Raw genomic sequence first — 19,023 nt, forward strand, 5'->3', positions numbered from 1 at the left:
CGTGTTCACAGTTTTTTTTTACACAAAGTAATTACCTATTTATCAATGCTTTTTGTTTTGCTACTATTGTGCATAATTCTGATCATTTTGTGTCATTTTGTGCATATATGCACTTTTGGGCTCTGTTGTTCACCCCACTTATAAGAAGTATTCATAGGAATGATATTACCATAGATGTGTTAATAATCAGACCAATGATTGAGTGTTACAAGTGAATATATGAAGATGATTTGATGATTTAATGATATAATCAGTATACTTAAGCATTGATTGAGTGTTGTTTGAACTATAAGTATATTTTTAATCGTTTTAACCAAGTATAGAACAGATTTCAGCAATACAAAATTCAGTGATGTCTTTGAGATCTGTTTGAGGCCTGACCTAGATAAAGTTCAAAAGGTTGAACATGTAGTTCACTTTGTGGCCTGAAAACTGGTACCAACAGGAAAACTTATTTTTAAAAACCAAGTGAAGGTCGACATTCCACAATTAGATACAAACCTTGTTGCCTAGAAAATAATAGTGGCAGACGAGAATGATTGGATAATAAAAAATAAAAGGTAAAGGGAATTTCTTGATTGGTTTAGGAAAGCACCTCCTTTCCTAAGTTTCACTATAAATACAGGCTAGAAAACACTTGGTTTTCAGATGACTTGGGACATCTCAACTTTGTTTGGCCTGATCAAATAAAGTTAACTCCTTGAATCCTGAACCTTCTTTGTCTGAGAGATTTTTTGAACTTCAAGATCGACTTTTACCACATCAGTCCCCGCTGGCCATTGAACGCGTGGGGTGTGCCAGGACCACGCCCCCAGACACGCCCACTACCACGAAACCACTATCTGTCCACTGATCATCTACTTCACTTATTGGGTCTCAGATCAAAGGGGGTGGAACCCCAGGCCCCGCCCACTACCACGAAACCATTTTTTGTCCACTAGCACATTACTTTTCCCGAAAGCCACCCTGGGGGTCCGATGACCCCGCGGACCCGTCCGGGCGGGGGTCCGGATTCCGACAGATCCGCCTCCAGACCCCTCGCCCTGGCGGTCCGGGAAAAAGGACGCCAGACCCACGGGCGCATCAGGGCCGGGTCGGGCTACTCGGGGCGGTTAGCCGGTAAGCCCCCTAGAGTCTCGTGGCGTTCCGTGTTCGTTTGGCCATTTTAGCCCACCATGCGGTCAAAAAACGTAACACCTGGAATTTGTTCCGCCCCATTCATTAAATTGTACAGCGGATGTCCAGAAAACGAGGTTCGAGAGGTCGGAAGATTTCGAGACTTCGGTCAATCCACCCTGACGGGCCAACGAGCCGGGATCTGATGTTTGGGGGGCCTAGCTTCTTTCTAAGGGTCTTTAACTCGGATGAGTGTACCGCAAAAGTCTTGCTTTTTTCTAAGTATCTCCCATTGAAACGAATAGGCAAAGAGAGTGACATGATTGGGAATATAAAAAACTTTTTCGTGCTCCAGGCCTTAGCCCTTTCGGTATGTCGCCCATGGGGACGTGACGCAAACGCCCGTGCAATGTGGGGTCCCTCAGGCCCCCAGGGTTCTCGCGGCTTTAGGTCCTCGTGTAGTTTAAATGAGTGGGTTTCCAACCGTGTGCGTTTAATGGAAATCTTGTCGGCCTTCAGTTTGTCCCCAAAGGGTCGCGGGGTCTCGAGATTTTAGATTCCGACTCTCTAGTGCCCCCTCGAACACGTCTCCGAAGAGCTAAGCCCCACGACCTCATTCAGGGGGTCAAAGGTCAAAAAAGCAACAAAAGTGTGTCTGTATTTTTCAAGGAATATTTTTGTTTATTTTTTATCAACCACTTCTCTACGCCTACGGTTTCGGTCCTTTAATATGTCACAGCAGGGGACCCCACGTGTCAGCATTCGATGCCCTGAGTTCGCACCTCCCTCGGGGCCCCCGATACGGGCACCATACCTGGAACCATTTGTTCCGCCCCATTCATTAAACTCTACAGCGGATGAACAGAAAACGAGGTTCGAGAGGTCAGGGGATGTCGAGGCTTCGGTCACACGACCGTTTATTTTTTAAACCACTTCCTGTACGCCTACAGTTTCGGCCCTTTAATATGTCGCAGCAGGGGACCCCACGTGTCAGCATTCAACGCCCTGAGTTCGCACCACCCTCGGGCCCCCCATACGGGCACCATACCTGGAACCATTTGTTCCGCCCCAAGCATTAAACTGTGCAGCGGATGTCCAGAAAACGAGGTTCAAGAGGTCAGGGGATCTCGAGGCTTCGGTCACACGACCATCACGGGTCACCAAGGCGGGGCGTTAAGTTTGGGGGTCCTAGCTTCTCTCTAAGGGTATTTTATTTGGATGAGTATAATTTAAAAATCTGGCCTTGTGTCTCAGTGTCTCCCATTGAAACAAATGGGCAGGAAGAATGATGTGTGATTGGGGATATAAATAACTTTTTGTGCAATTTGGGGTCACTCGGGCCCCCAAGGGTCTGGCGGCTTGAGGTCCTCGTGTAGTGTAAATGAGTGACTCTGCAACCACTGAACAGACTACACAGCAACCAGGAAGTTCCCTCTTTCCATTGTAACTGACAAGGACAACAAGACCACAGGATTGAGATGAGATAATAAAAATAACAAACAAGGGAGGGGGGTGGGGCAAAACAAGGGTTCAAAGAGGCTGGGGGGAATAGTCCTAGTTCCCGGCTGCGCTCGAGGGCGCGGAGACCTGGGGGACTTTGTGGGGGGAGTCATAGGGGGAACCGCCGACTGGAATGTCGGTGGGACAAGGCGGGGCGCCGGCTGGAAGGCCGGCTGCACAAGGCTGGGGACCGGCTGGAAGGCCGGCTGCTGCACCGGCTGGACAGGGCTTGACGCCGGCTGGAAGGCCGGCTGGACAGGGCTTGACGCCGACTGGAAGGCCGGCTGGACAGGGCTTGACCCCGACTGGAAGGCCGGCTGGACAGGGCTTGACGCCGGCTGGAAGTCCGGCTGGACAGGGCTTGATGCCGGCTGGAAGGCCGGCTGGACAGGGCTTGACGCCGGCTGGAGAGGGCTTGACGCCGGCTGGAAGGCCGGCTGCTGTACCGGCTGGAAGGCCAGCTGGAGAGGGCTTGATGCTGGCTGGGACGCCGGCTGCTGCACCGGCTGGGACACCGGCTGCTGCACCGGACGGGACGCCGGCTGCTGCACCGGACTGGACGCCGGCTGGATCACCGGCTGGGACGCCGGCTGCACCGGACTGGACGCCGGCTGGATCACCAGCTGGGACGACGGCTGCACCAGACTGGAAGCCGGCTGCTGCACCGGGCTGGGTGCTGGACTGGACACTGACTGTACCGTAGTCTGCGCCCCCCTCCGTTGCCGCTTCTTCAGCCGAGCCACCCGTCTGGTGGTTGGCTGAAGGAAGGAGGTGAAGGGCACGGCTGGCTCGGGGTTGGAGGCCTCCGACGAGGACCCCCAGGATTCTCGCGCCTCCCCCGCTTGCCAATGGGGCTGGTGGACGGTGGAGAGGCTGCCGAGAGTGAGGAGGATGGCGTGGTGGTGCCCACAACCACGATCTGCAGGGACCCATGCTCAGGGATCGTGACCAGCGGAGATGGGTAACTGTTTTATGTTGAGACCGTGGACTCCGATCGCTCCACAGCGGACAGCCACACGGCGTCGAAGTCCAGCGGCCTCAACGCCCTCATCTCCGCCCTCGAGAGTGGATTCCTAAGACCGGAGTTGAATAGCACCGCGAGTTCCTCCTCCCCGAAGACGCCATTCTCGGCGACGTCCAGGAACCTCTACACGTACTCGTCCACGCTTTCGCAACCCTGCGAAGTCTGCAAAGGAGGCGAGCTAGGTGGGACCGCCTGGTGCTCATGCTACCTGCTGGGTTCAGTGATGGCTCGTGTATTCTGTCACGAACTCGGAGTGGAAGAACCCAGATGCAGGCAGGCGGTGGTGATGAAGGGGTTAACACAACAGACTTTATTTAAACAAAGAAACAAAACAAAAGACCCACAATGGGGTAACGAAGACAGGACTAAATATAAAAAAAAGAAACAAAAATACTTCCCTCGAGGGGGCAAAAATAGCAGGACAAAATAACAAGAACTAAACACGACCAAACGTCAAAACTTCAAAACACAAGGCTTAGACTGGATGAGACAAAGAGCACAAGCACACGGTACAGGTATACGTACATACACACATCGAACGTAATACACGAGCAACAAGACAATGAAACAAGAGGGCATTTTAAAGGAGAGACAAACGAGGGATAATTACACAGGGCAGGTGGGAAACATTAGACACGGCAGGGAAGCAATACAAGAAACGAGAGGGCCAATGACAAGACACGAGAAAACACATGAGATGTCAAAAACATAAACATCTCATGGCTTTCTCACATAAAACCTAAGGGCTCCGTCCCGATCCTGCCACATGACTAGAAATACAGAACCAGGAAGGCAGGACCGTGACAGGAGGGAGCCAGAAAATATTACAGTTTCTGAACAGTTTTTTATATTTGGCATGTTTGTGTGCTGCTGCGCTTCCCTCTGTGTAATAAGTAAAGTGAAAGCGTGGACCCACCCAGAGGCGCATTTTCTACTAATGCGCTCTTTTTTAAACAAAAAAAAATTGTGCCATTGACTTTAGACTTTAACCAGGTTTGAGTTGGTCTATGGCGCAGTCTATTTTCATTTCCTCAAAATAGCAATGCGCCAGCAATGCGCCTGAGCACACCTCTTTTTTAGACCAACACACCCATGGGCGCACCAATGAGCGCAAATGCATTTTAAACAACGTGGGGCAGGACGGGAAAATGAGAACTGCGTCGGGTGGAAACTAGCAAAAACACTTGCGCTGCACCTTGCGCCGGGTGTACAATAGGGCCCAATGTGTCACTGAGCGGAGCAAACCCGTTCGAGACTGTAATCGGAACGGTCGAGTGATGTTTTGTCCTGCGACTACGCCGTCTCACAGTCACAAAGTTTCCCTGCTCTGGGGGATCTTCAACCGGAACAGAGCTTTGCGCGCTAACGTTACTCGCATCCAAGTGTTTTCTATGGCCCTTACACTCTTACTATCATCAAATAAAGATTGGACGCGAGACTCTAATTCTGAGATCCTCAACTAAAGATTGGATGCGAGACTCCAATTCTGAGATCTCTGTCAGACTAACTATTTCCCTGCATTTATCGCATATAAAGCCCTCGCAGCTGACAGAGAAGGCTAAGCTAAACATATGACATGAGGTGCCATGTTAATGTCAATATCAGTCATTCAGAAGACGTCATAAAAAAGTAATTCATTCTGGCTTCTCTGGGGACGTCTTTTCAACGTCGTCAAGATGTCTTTTGGATATGCCTTTGTTTAGTGGATTATGATTTACAGTAAGGGAACCGCTTCTTACAGTTCTTAAAGTTGTTGCATAAAAAATAATAAAGAACTTTTTTGAGTATACATTTATTTAAAGGGATAGTTCACCCAAAACTAAAAATGTTGTCGTAATTTATTTAAACTCATGTCATTTGAAATCTTTCTTCAACCAGCATTCTTCAAAATATATTTTAGTTCTGCAAAATGAAATAAAAGCTGGCATGTTTTTATTGACATGAGGGTGAATATATGATGAAAGAACCCAAAACTAAAAATGTTGTCGTAATTTATTTAAACTCATGTCATTTGAAATCTTTCTTCAACCAGCATTCTTCAAAATATATTTTAGTTCTGCAAAATGAAATAAAAGCTGGCATGTTTTTATTGACATGAGGGTGAATATATGATGAAAGAATTTTCATTTTTTAAATTATTATATAAACTAGCAAATAAACTTTAGCAAAGTTTGTTTTTCCTTGTGGTCACAGAGAATTGTTTTTCGGTTTGTACTAAATTCTGATTATTGCTGTTATTCCTTTGGTTATTCCATTGTTGTAGCAGTTGTAAGGGTCATGTTTTGGATAAACACTTATGCCAAATGCATTTAATGCAATAAATTACATGATATAACATGACTTTTGGTGTTTTTGACATCCACAGGAGGCCAAAGGAACTGGTTGCAAGTGTTGTGTAATGGGGGAGTTCCCACAGAACTGGCTCTTCTCTATATGATTGAAGCTGGTCCTGGGGAAATACCTGTAGACTTTGGCAAACAATATTCTGCTTCATGGATGTGCTTATCACTTTTGGGAGCCCTTGCTTGCAGCACAGGGGACACCTGGGCTTCAGAAGTGGGTCCTGTGCTTAGTAAGAGCAAACCCAAGCTCATCACCACCTGGAAAGATGTCCCAGCAGGTACATAACAATAAGACACTGAATATTCTAGGTTAACAGAGACACCAAAGCTAAAAAAATATAATTACATAAAATGCAACTGCCACACTTGTTCAAAAGTATAACCATGCCACCATGACCCTATGACTATGTCTGTAGCTCAGACAGTGTTTCATTATCTCAGTAGAGCACTGAGTTAGCAGCGCAAACCCGCAAAGGTAATCAGTTCAAATTCCAAGGAAGACATGTGCTGCTACAAATTATTCTGTAAAAGCATTTGCTTTGGATAAAGGGGTAGGTTAATAATATAGCAGCTACTGTAATGGGCGGAGTCTTAATGTAAGACATGGAATGCAATGTGTGTGACGAGTGAAACGACATGCACAAAGTTGATTTTCTGATGATCAATTGGTTCAAATGTTACAGCCGTTTAAAAAGTGAATTTTTAAACTGCTGGTGGCGCTATAGAGTGAAACATTGTGAAAAGCACTATATAAATAAAACTGAATTGAGTTGAAGTGCTAGAAACCCTATACTTGGTCACATGACTATTGAGGACCACCACTAGTGTGCCGAATTTCATCATTTTCCTACGTACGGTTCATTGGGCTGCCAGAGACTCCAATTGGTTGGGAAGAAGAAGAATACCAACTGGTTGAACTTGCATCAGGAGTAGACTTTTAATTTAAGCTTTCGCATACAGAATGTATGCGTCCTGCCAGCTGTCCTAGACATGACACGGCACTTCTGACATCTTAAAAAAAAATGTTTTTTCGCTGCTATTCCTAAAAATTGTGATCAATTGTTATGAAAATTGGCTCAGAAGATCGTCGTCGTTGAAAAAGTTATGACGTCGCAAATTTATCGATGTTGACCCAAAAATGGATCGGAGGCTGTATCTCCGCCATTCTTTGATCTATCGATATGAAATTGGTACACTTCATTGACCGAGACTGGGGGTCCGTGCCAAAATTGGGACTAGCGCCACCTATGTGTTGTGAGATTTGAAAAGTGGCTATTTTTTCTCTTAACTTAAAATGTTTGTCAGAAAATCGAGATCTCTTTGTCTACGGAGTCCTCAAGTCATGTCGGATCGTATGATCATGACTCTGTCACGCTTGGATGATCAGCCTGTCCACCATTTCAAAATTTGTCATAAATTGTAATATCTTTTGAACTTTATGACATATATTATTGAATTACTGTCCCGAACGTACCCACTAATTTTCAAGACAGTGGCACCTAGCGTTCTAAAGACATAACGCTTTTTATAAGATTGCTTATAACTCTTGAACACTTTGTCTGAAATTCATTTTCTGACGGTCATTATTTCTCCTGGTTCGTGCCGATTCCTTTGTCTCATTTGTCATTTTCCAACATTCGATTAATAACTTATTCTAAAGCATATGCAAAACTTTTCACACAGAAATGTCTTTTCTTTATTTCTGGGACAATTTCTTTAGAAATACCTATTCAAAGTTGACTGTTCCTGTGAAATTGTCTCTTTCTCATATTAAACTATTCTGACTGTATGTAACATGTTGTGCATTACTATACAAAATTATATTCTTGAGTTAATTGTCACTTCTAATATCTGTTTCTTTTGTACATTGTACATCACGTTTGTACATAAATTCTACGATAACATTTTATTGTATGCGATTCGTCTACAATTTGATTTCATTCTCACCTATTCTTCATAACATATTTGCTTCTCACGTATGTTCTATATCTTTTTGCTCGTGTTGCTCTGGCTCTGTGCTGCTGTAGTTCAAGCGTTCAGCTGAGTGGTGTAATTCATTAAACCCCACACAGCAAAACCTCCAGTGTTATATTAACACTTTTAGTGTTTATATAATTCTCACTCACAGTGTTAAAAAGTAACACTGAAGCAGAGTTAAAGTTAATGAGATAATTAAGGTGATTAATGAAGTGATGATTTGTCATTAATGATGAACACCTGCTGTTAACAAGCACTATCACTGAAGAAATCATGCACAATAAGAAGTCACCCTAATAGTGTTTAGTGTTTCCATTAGTTGGGCTCTTATCCTAGACTTTTTATTTTATTTTTGGTTAGCTGTAATAGTTTGTTAATAATGCACATTTATAACGGCAAAACAAAGCTAAATATTATTGTCCTCTTACTGATGGTATTTGATACAGTTATGACTTTATTAAGCTGATTGTAGGTGTGTTTTTTCCTTATCAGACTTAATTTAGCATTCCTGACTCTGAGACTAATTTAGACTTTAATTTAGACTTCCGGACTCTATAACACTACAGTGATATATTTTATAATGAAAGTACACTCTCAATAGTTTAAAAAAACCAATTAGTCAATTAGACATGACGAATCAGTGTATGAATCTCAAAAATGGTGACCGCCAACAAAAGAAAGCTTCATGCTCCAATGCATGCTGGGTAACATCATAGTAAAATACTCATTCATGACTCCCAGCATGCATCGCAACTTATATAAATGATATGAATTTTTCGCCATTGTTGAGATTCATAAGCTAATTCTTGATGTCTGAAAGATTTAAAAATTAAGTCTTTTTTTAATCTGTGAAAATGTGTAGCTTTCTTAAAAGCTATTACTAGACAGCTGTGACACATAATTAAGAAATATAAACAAATTGACAACATTGACAAGTCTCCCATAACCATCGCAAATTTGATGATGCATTAGCAATGTGCTGTTAGAAATGTGCCTCAAAAACACACTATTACAGCTAACTAAAAATTATTAAACATAGAAATTAAGGTTAAGAGCCTAACTAAAGGAAACACTAAAAACTATTAGGGTGACTTTTCATTGTTGATGTTTTCTTCAGTGATTGTGTCTGTTATCAGCAGGTGTTCATCATTAATGACTCAATCATCACTTCATTAATCACATTAATTATCTCATCAACTTTAACTCTGCTTCAGTGTTACTTTTTAACACTCTGAGTGAGAATTATATAAACACTAAAAGTGTTAATTTAACACTGGAGGTTTTGCTGTGCATACATTGAGGCTTTGAGGTTGTTGGTTCGAATCCCATGTGGTGCAGGCATTATGTTTATATCGAAAGTCTTCAGTTTCATTTCATTCTCACCCATTCTTCATAATCTACTTGTTTCTCACATGTTTTATTTCTGCCGGTTTTTAGTCTTGTTGCTCTGTGCTGCTGAAGCTCCAGACGACGCTTGAGCATGCAGCTGAGTTGTGTGACTCTTTAAAACCCATATCTTGAGATTTTGAAGTTGTTTGGTTTAAATCTAGTGTGAAGAATGTTACGTTTATATGTTAAGTCAATGTTTCGTTCTCACCTGTTCTGTTTTCACGTACATTCAGTTTCTGCCATTTTCGCTCCCTATGCTACACTTCGGTGAGTGGTTCATATGGCTATGTATAACTGTATTACGTCTCCTCAGGATTCTGGGTGTAACATGCCAGCTGAGTTACTTTAGTCTCTGCAGTTGTGGGTTCGAATTTAGTGTGGCGCGTGTATTGTGTGGTAACATTGTGGTCTTCGTTTTCAGTTCTTCTCAATGTTTTTCACGTACGTTCTGTTTATACTGTTATTGCTTTTGTTGCTCTGTGCCGGTATGGCTCTGCTCTGTGCATTTTGTGAGCTTGGCCCCTTTAGTTTTCAATTAAGTAACATATGAAGACTTTTTCTTTATTAATACGCTGTTTATCTGTTAAATAAATATATCTTGTAGTCTATGGTGCAGTTATTTTGTGTATTTAAGACAATTTTAGACAAACTACATGTCGTTAAAAGTTAAATATGTGCGTGGTGCTTTGTTGCACAGCAAGTTCCCTATCGATACTTCACTCGTACTGCGTAGCAGGACGCTATGGGGGAAAACTCCTTTTTCTCCAATGACTGAAGCTTTTTAATAAAGCAGTGAATACTGCATGGCCATTGGTTCGGGCAAAGTAAAACTTTGAACCAATGGCAGTGAAGCTGCGCAGACCTATGGCGATGGAGCCCACCAAACTGGGTGGGGCTTATGGCTATATAAGCAGGCACATCGGCGTAGGGTCCTCAGATTTCTTCTCCTTCAGCGACGACTCTACCTTCATTACTCGAAAAGCCTTCTAGGCGAATTGGACCTCTCTGCTCAGCGTTTTCACTGTCTCCAGCAGCGCCGGTCTCTTTCCCTGCCGCTATCCTGCGCCGTTGTTTCAAATGCCGCGCCATCCCTGTCACTCTTGTGGGGTCTTCCTACAAGCCGGTGATGGTCACGGCGAGTGCGTCTCATGCTTGGGGTTATCCCACGCTGAGGACGCACTCAAAGAGACGGAATGCCCTCATTGCGAGAGCAAGAGTCTCTCCTCTCTGCGCTCACGGATAGCTTTCTTTTCAGAGAGCGAATCCGCCCCTCGTGCCCTCTCGTTTTCTTCGTCACAGGGTCTTGTCAGAGGGGTAGAGGATCTAAGCGCTCGGGGAAGAGCAGGCTCACGCCGCCATTGCATGCCTCGTCTTCTCCACAGAGAGAGATTTTGCCTGTTCGCTTCACCCAGCCTGCTTCTTGGACGCCTACGTGTCTGGGTGGATCTAATCTGCTTAACTTCCCTGTCTCCCTGGAAGGATCCTCTTTGGTTGGAGCAGGGTGTGCCCCTGGGCACGACATGCAGATGAAAGGTGGTCACGACAGATGTCTCCAACACAGGTTGGGGGGCTCTGTGCGATGGCATGCCAGCCTTCGGCCACTGGTCGGATCAGGAGAGAAGCCTGCACATCAACTGCCTGAAGATGCAGGCAGTGTGGCTGGCCCTTCACAACTTCCTGCCGGTCTTACGGGATCGCCACGTCTTTGTCCGGATGGACAGTATGACGGTGGTGTCCTGCATAAATCAACAGGGAGGCCTCTCTTCGAGGCACATTTTTTCCCTGGTACTTTGTCTCTTGGAATGGGCCCAGTTAAATCTGCGCTCACTGAGGGCAACACACGTGCCAGGCAGACTGAACCAAGGAGCTATGTTATCTCGGAGCAATGTACCTTCAGAAGAATGGACGCTCCACCCTCTGTTGGTTCAGAAAATCTGGGAGATCTTCAGCAAGGCAGAAGTCAAACTTTTTGCCTCAGAAGACAACGCTCATTGCCCAACTTACTTTTTGAAGGGCAGGGACGCCTTGGCCCACAACTGGCCCAACCGGCTCCTCTACGCTTTACCCCGATCGCTGTCATACCGCAGGCGATCAGGTGGATCAGAGAACAGGCGCACAAGGTGCTGTTCGTAGCCCCACTCTGGAAAAACCAGCCTTGGGTTGCGGAACTGTCTCAGCTGCTTGTAGCAGCCCTGTGGCCTATTCCCCTGAGACGGGACCTCCTCTCTCAGGCAGGCAACATGATTTGGCACCCCCAGCCCGAGCTGTGGGATCTGCACCTTTGGCCTCTCGATGGGAGCCTACCGACCTCCCCGAGAGTGTCATGAACACTATCTCTCAGGCTAAAGCTCTGTCCACAAGACGGCTCTATACCCTCAAGTGGTCTGTCCTTTCCACCTGGTGTGCAGCCCGCGGCACAGACCCAGAATCCTGCGACATATCAATGATACTGTCCTGCCTGCAGGAGCTGTTGGATAAGGGTCGTTCCCCTTCCACGTTCAAGGTCTATGTGGCAGCCATTTCGGCTTCCCATGCCCCATAGCAGGCCAAACGGTGGCTAAGAACAACTTGGTTGTTCATTTCTTGAAGGGATCCAGGCGGCTCTGCCCTCTTCGCCCCCTCACTGTTCCCACATGGGATCTACCCACAGTGTTGAGAGCTCTGAAGAGCTCTCCCTTTGAGCCTCTGCAGTCTGTGGACCTCCATCCCTTAACACTTAAAACCGCTCTGCTTCTAGCTCTGGCATCGGTTAAAAGTATGGGTGATTTAAAGGCACTCTCTGTGAGCACCTCCTGTCTTGAATTTGGGCCTGACGACTCTAAGGTGGTCCTCAAACCAAGGCATGGCTTTGTACCCAAGGTGTTCTCTACCCCGTTTAGAGCACAGGTAGTAACACTTTCTGCACTCCCCTACTCCAAGCAGGATCCGGAGCTGAACCTGCTCAGCCCCGTCAGAGCACTGAAGGTTTACATCGAGCATTCTGCCCCCTTCAGGCAGTCGGAACAGCTCTTTGTTTGCTTCGGTGACAGCACCAAAGGGTCCCCAGTCACGAAGCAGAGACTTTCTAAATGTATAGTTGAGTATATTACGCTAGCATATTCTTCCTTGGGCCTTCAATGCCCCAAGGGATTTAGAGCCCACTCTAATAGAGGTGTCGCCTCTTCCTGGGCATGGTCTAGCGGTGTGTCCATAGCGGAGATTTGTGCGGCAGCTTGCTGGGCTTCGCCTTCCACATTTACCAGGTTGTATAGTCTGGATGTCCCTGCCTTGCAGGCTCGGGTCCTTTCTGCTTAACGGGCTCACACTAGGTCGCCGGACTGATGGTTGCTTTCCAACCGCAGTGGCACCAAGCACACTGTCATTGGGATGATTAACCGGACTGGGCCACCTCTTAGATTGGCCCTGTCCTCTCCCGCAGGGCTCCCCTGCTCCATACTTGGCCCTCCAGCCCCGGGGTTAACTGGTGTTATCGTTCCTCTTGTAGCACGGCAGGATTATACTGGTTCCCCATAGCGTTCTGCTACGCAGTACGAGTGAAGTATCGATAGGGAATGTACTCTCAGTTACTTACGTAACCTCGGTTCCCTGAGATACGGGAACAAGTACTGCGTTCCTGGCCGTGCTTACAAGCTGCAGCTGGTCGTACCTTCAGTCGAAGTAACCTGAGGACCCTACGGCGATGTGCCTGCTTATATAGCCATAAACCCCGCCCAGTTTAGCGGGCTCCATCGCCCTAGGTCCATGCAGCTTCGCTGCCATTGGTTCAAAGTTTTAGTCATCAGAGAAAAATGACAAAAAAAAAGCTTCAGTCATCGGAGAAAAATGAGTTTTCCCCCATAGCGTCCTGCTACGCAGTACTCGTTCCCATACCTCAGGGAACATCTTGGTTACGGATGTAACCTCAGTTCCCTGATGGAGGGAACGAGACGTTGTGTCGAGCCGACAGTTGGGGGTTCGCTCTTGAGAGCTTATCAACTTCTGACTAGTTTAGAAAAGGCCAATGAAATTGGCGAATGAAATTAGCATGCTGGACTCCGCCCCCGGATATCCGGGTATAAAAGGGAGACGGCGTGCTGCATTCATTCACCTTTTGGTCTGAGGAGCCTGAGCATCCCTCGACCGCTGCGGCGGGGAGCCAGCGTTGTGGCAAGAAGGACACAACGTCTCGTTCCCTCCGTCAGGGAACTGAGGTTACATCCGTAACCAAGACGTTCCCTTTCTGTCGGTCTCTCGACGTTGTGTCGAGCCAACAGATGGGGTTCCTATGGAAAACGCCACAGCGCTGTGCCGTGTCACAATCTCTAGCGGAGCGATGCTGACTGGCCTAGGCGAGTCAGACGTGAGCGCTAGCGCAAAATTGTAACTGTCCAGTGGAGAAGTAGGGGGTCCCAGAGCTTTTTGGAAAAAGGTGGGAAGCCCCTGCAACCGGCCGTCACGGGTGGAGGCCTTGATTCTTTAACAGCGAGAAGCCGCCCGGCACCATAATGAAGAATTATTCCCCCCTGGGGGAAAAGACCCACGGGCGCATCAGGGCCGGGTCGGGCGACTCGGGGCGGTTCGCCGGTAAGCCCCTTAGAGTCTCGTGGCGTTCTGCGGTCGTTTGGCCATTTTAGCCCACCATGCGGTCAAAAAACGTACCACCTGGAATTTGTTCCACCCCATTCATTAAACTGTACAGCGGGTGTCCAGAAAACGAGGTTCGAGAGGTCAGAAGATTTTGAGACTTCGGCCAAGCCACCCTCACGGGCCACCGAGTCGGAATCTGAAATTTGGGGGGCCTGGCTTCTTTCTAAGGGTCTTTAACTCGGATGAGTGTACCGCAAAAGTCTTGCTTTTTTCTAAGTGTCTCCCATTGAAACGAATAGGCAGAGAGAGTGACATATGATTGGGAATATAAAAAACTTTTTTGGGCTCCAGGCCTTAGCCCTTCCGATATGTCGCCCGTGGGGGCGTGTCGCAAACTCCCGTGCAATTTGGGGTCCCTCGGGCCCCCAGGGGTCTCGCGGCTTTAGGTCCCCGTGTAGTTTAAATGAGTGGGTTTGCAACCATGTGCGTTTAATGGAAATATCCTCGGCCTTCCGTTCGCCCCCGAAGGGTCGCGGGGTCTCGAGATTTTAGATTCCGACTCTCTAGTGCCCCCTCGATCACGTCTATGAAGAGCTAAGCCCCACGACCTCGTTCAGGGGGTCAAAGGTCAAAACAGCAACAAAAACGTGTCTGTATTTTTCAAGGAATATTTTTGTTTATTTTTTAAACCACTTCCTGTATGCCTACGGATTCGGCCCTTTAATATGTCGCAGCAGGGGACCCCACGTGTCAGCATACAACGCCCTAAGTTCGCACCTCCCTCTGGGCCCCCAATACGGGCACCATACCTGGAACCATTTGTTCTGCCCCATTCATTAAACTGTACAGCGGATGTCCAGAAAACGAGGTTCGAGAGGTCAGGGGATCTCGAGGCTTCGGTCACATGACCGTCACGGGCCACCGAGTCGGAACGTGAAGTTTGGGGGTCCTAGCTACTTTCCAAGGGTATTTGATTTGGTTGAGTATACCGCAAAAATCCGGCCTTGTGTCTCCCATTGAAATGAATGGGCAGGAAGAGTGATGAGTGATTGGGGATATAAAATACTTTTTTGGGCTCCAGGCCTTAGCCCTTTCGGTATGTCGCCCGTGGGGCCGTGACGCAAACACTTGTGCAATTTGGGGTCACTCGGGCCCCCAGGGGTCTCGCGGCTTGAGGTCCTCGTGTAGTGTAAATGAGTGACTCTGCAACCGTATGCATTTAATGGAAATATCGTCAGTCTTCTGTTCGGCCCCGAAGGGTCGCGGTGTCTCAAGATTTTAGATTCTAACTCTTTAGTGACCCCTCGAACACTCCTCCGAAGAGTTAAGCCCCACGACCTCGTTCAGGGGGTCAAAGGTCAAAAAAGCAACAAAAGCGTGTCTGTATTTTTCAAGGAATATTTTAGTTTATTTTTTATTAACCACTTCCTGTACGCCTACGGTTTCGGCCCATTAATATGCCGCAGCAGGGGACCCCACGTGTCATCATTCGATGCCCTGAGTTCGCACCTCCCTCGGGTCCCCCATACGGGCACCCCATACGGGCACCATACCTGGAACCATTTGTTCCACCCCATTAATTTAACTGTACAGCGGATGTCCAGAAAACGAGGTTCGAGAGGTCAGGGGATCTCGAGGCTTCGGTCACACGACCACCACGGGTCACCGAGGCGGGACGTTATGTTTGGGGGTCCTAGCTTTTCTCTAAGGGTATTTCATTTGGATGAGTATACTGCAAAAATCTGGCTTTGTGTCTCAGTGTCTCCCATTGAAACGAATGGGCAGGAAGAGTGATGTGTGATTGGGGATATAAATAACTTTTTTGGGCTCCAGGCCTTAGCCCTTTCTGTATGTCGCCCGTGGGGGCGTGACGCAAGCACTTGTGCAATTTGGGGTCACTCGGGCCCCCAGGGGTCTCGCGGCTTGAGGTCCTCGTGTAGTGTAAATGAGTGACTCTGCAACCACTGAACAGACTACACAGCAACCAGGAAGTTCCCTCTTACCATTGTAACTGACAGGCCACGTGTATGTGTTATCAAGGACTCTTATTTTTATATCAAAACATGCATTTTACGTTTAAAGATCATGCTATGTCATGAAACACAGTGTGCTTAATCACATACTGGAAGATGAGATGAAACAAAGGTCACTGAGGGTCACAGTGAGTCACACTTTGTCATTTTAAACAATGGCGCCGAAACACTTATGAGGCCTCCGCCGAATAATGGATATGATACACTGAAAAGTCCCCGCTACCTATTTATTTGCATGCCACGTGTAGTGGTTATTTCGGATGTCAACCTTAGGCCCAAATATGCATACTGTGAATAATGCACACAGTATGTCATGCAACACATTGTATATAATCACATACTGGAAGATCAATGCAAATAAACAACATTTGGATTCATTTTTAGTAGTGCTGTCAATCGATTAAAAACATTAATCACACATTTTCTGTGATTAATCACGATTAATCACACATAACAATAATATTTTAAAATATACTTTTACATTTGAATAATTTCACATTTAATCTTCAAATTGATGTAGAAACAACATATTTCTTTAACAGCGTCATTTTATGAATGAAAGAAAACATTTTGATATTAGTACTGTAACTGATGTCTCTATTAAATTGATTATTTTAACATTAATTATAGCCATTCAACAATATAATTAAGAGCTATCATGAAATATACAGAAATTGAAGGAAGTTCTCAAACACTTTACAGTCTTTAATGCTAAATTATAAATTAAATGCAGAAGAATTCTCATTAAAGCTACAAAATCACATTGATTTCTTCTTTTATTTTGTTCTTTGATTAACATTAGTGACAGGAGTCACAGCAGCATGTTTAAAAACGTGGCCCCTTTAAGAGCTGTCTCAGTACTCAGATCTGACCATCACCGCACTCCCATTTTCACAACTCTTTGCATTCATTTAAGATTTTATTTTACACTTTGAAGTTTTGCTTAAGAAAATGCTAGACAAAACGGGCTTTCTGACATAATCTTGTATGGTTTTATCCATTCAAGCACGAAAGAGAACTTAACATGGATGCGCTGTCTGACAGAGATTCACGGACGCAGCCTTCAGCCCATGACTGTTTACACCAGACTGGACCTCGCGTTGCGTTTTGCCGCGTCCAACAGTTTAGAAGCTGTCTATCTTCATTGAACGCGTCAAAGCAACTGTTTAAAATCACGCTTAAGTGGTTTAAAAGCCTGTACACGAATAAGAGCGTGATTACATAATGTAACGCTAGACAAAGAATGTCAAAACAAACGGATGCTGCGTTAATTGCGTTAAATATTTTTCACGCGTTAATTTGAAAACATTAATCACATGCGTTAACGCGTTAACGTTGACAGCCCTAATTTTTTGTCATTTTATGCATTGCCATTGAAACAGCTATTTGGCCTCCGCTGAACAGACTACACAGCAACCAGGAAGTTCCCTCCTTCCATTGTAACTGACAGGCCACGTGTATGTGTTATCTCTGAGGCTTATTTTTGTATCAAAACATGCATTTTACGTTTAAAGATCATGCTATGTCGTTCAAGACAGTGTGCTTAATCACATACTGGTAGATGAGATGAAACAAAGGTCACTGAGGGTCACAGTTAGTCACAATTTGTCATTTTAAACAATGGCGCCGAAACACTTACGAGGCCTCCGCTGAATAATGGATATGGTACACTGAAAAGTCCCTGCTACCCATTGATTCGCAAGCCACGTGTAGTGGTTATTGCGGACGATTATTTTAGGGTCAAAATGTGCATTTTATTTTTAACGATCACTACACACCTCTCAGCACAGTGGGCTCGATGACATATCCGAAGATCAATTGAAACGGGCGACGTTTAAAACAAAAGACGGGACCACCGGCCCGGCACCACCGGCGGGGGATCCGGGGGGCGAGCATATGCGATCCACGGGGTCGCCTCGGCCCGGGATAGAGTTTCTGGAAAAACAGTGTTTTAGTGGACGAAAAGTGTTTTGGTGGTAGTGGGCGGGGCCCGGGGGCACCAATCCGCAATGTAGTGGATCAGTGGACAAATAGTGGTTTCGTGGTCAAGGGGGCTGCCGGGGGTCTCCGGCTGGACACACCGTTTATTTAGAGGACACGAGGGAGGAACAGTGGAAAAGTAGGAGACCCGACACCATCTACTTCGCTGGGCGTGGGCTAAGCTGCATGGGGACCCTGTGGCGTTGTCCCCTGGATCGAGGCCGAACTGCGCTTCGGGCCTCAACTTTGGGGTCGCAGCTGCATGGACAAATCCGGGGGGTCCGGCGCGCCAACCCGGAACCCATGACCCGGCGCCATCTATTAGCGGATTCGCGCACCCCCCGACCGAGTTGACGCACTACCTAGAGGAGGCGTCGGGCGAGTTGTGTTAGCTGCCGTGAGCGAATGCCACCCTGTCGATTGATATACGCCACGGCAGTTGTGCTGTCTGACCGGACCAGCACGTGCTTGCCCTGCATGAGAGGCTGCAGCCTCTTCGGTGCAATTAGCACAGCCAACAACTCTAGGCAGTTGATATGCCAACGCAGGCGGGGGCTCGTCCACCGCCCCGACACTGCGTGCCCGTTGCACACGACACCCCACCCCTGCAGGGAGGCAACAGTCGTCACACGACGTGCCTTGCTGCTCTAGGGGGATCCTGTCCACCAAAAAGGTTATTGAAGACCAGGGGGTTGGGGTGCGTCAGCAGAGAGGCGTGATGACCATACGCCTGCTGCCGGTGTGCCACGCTCTCCAGGGAACCCGACTCTGTAGCCAGTGTTGGGGCGGTCGCATGTGCATCAACCCGAGGAGGACCACCCCCACCGAGGATGCCATGTGCCCAGGAGCCTCTGAATTGTTTCAGGGGGACCGCTGACTGCCTGAAGTGCTTCAGGAAGTTCAACACTGACTGACCGCGCTCTGAGTCAGTCACGCTGTCATGGGGACGGAGTCGAGTTTCATACCGAGAAAGAGGATGCTCTGCACAGGGGAGAGCTTGCTCTTTTCTCAGCTGACCTGTGGTCCCAACCGATCTAGGTGCCGGAGCACTAGGTCCCTGTGTGTACACAACAGATCTCGTGAGTGTGCCCAGATG

At 46.9% G+C, this 19,023-nt stretch overlaps 1 protein-coding gene across 1 annotated transcript in view; it reads left to right on the plus strand.

Annotated features, from left to right (window-relative positions):
• The first annotated feature begins 5,787 nt into the window (after positions 1-5,787).
• The window catches only part of tmem19 (transmembrane protein 19), a 22,323-nt gene continuing 9,087 nt past the window's right edge, over positions 5,788-19,023 (plus strand). Inside the window, exon 1 of the mRNA XM_057326650.1 lies at positions 5,788-6,260. Coding sequence (XP_057182633.1) covers positions 6,074-6,260 — 187 coding nt within the window. The 5' untranslated portion in view covers positions 5,788-6,073. The remainder of the gene's footprint in view (positions 6,261-19,023) is intronic.

The sequence above is a fragment of the Triplophysa rosa genome, unplaced genomic scaffold (genome assembly GCF_024868665.1).
Source record: "Triplophysa rosa unplaced genomic scaffold, Trosa_1v2 scaffold11_ERROPOS9267472+, whole genome shotgun sequence".
NCBI lineage: Eukaryota > Metazoa > Chordata > Actinopteri > Cypriniformes > Nemacheilidae > Triplophysa > Triplophysa rosa.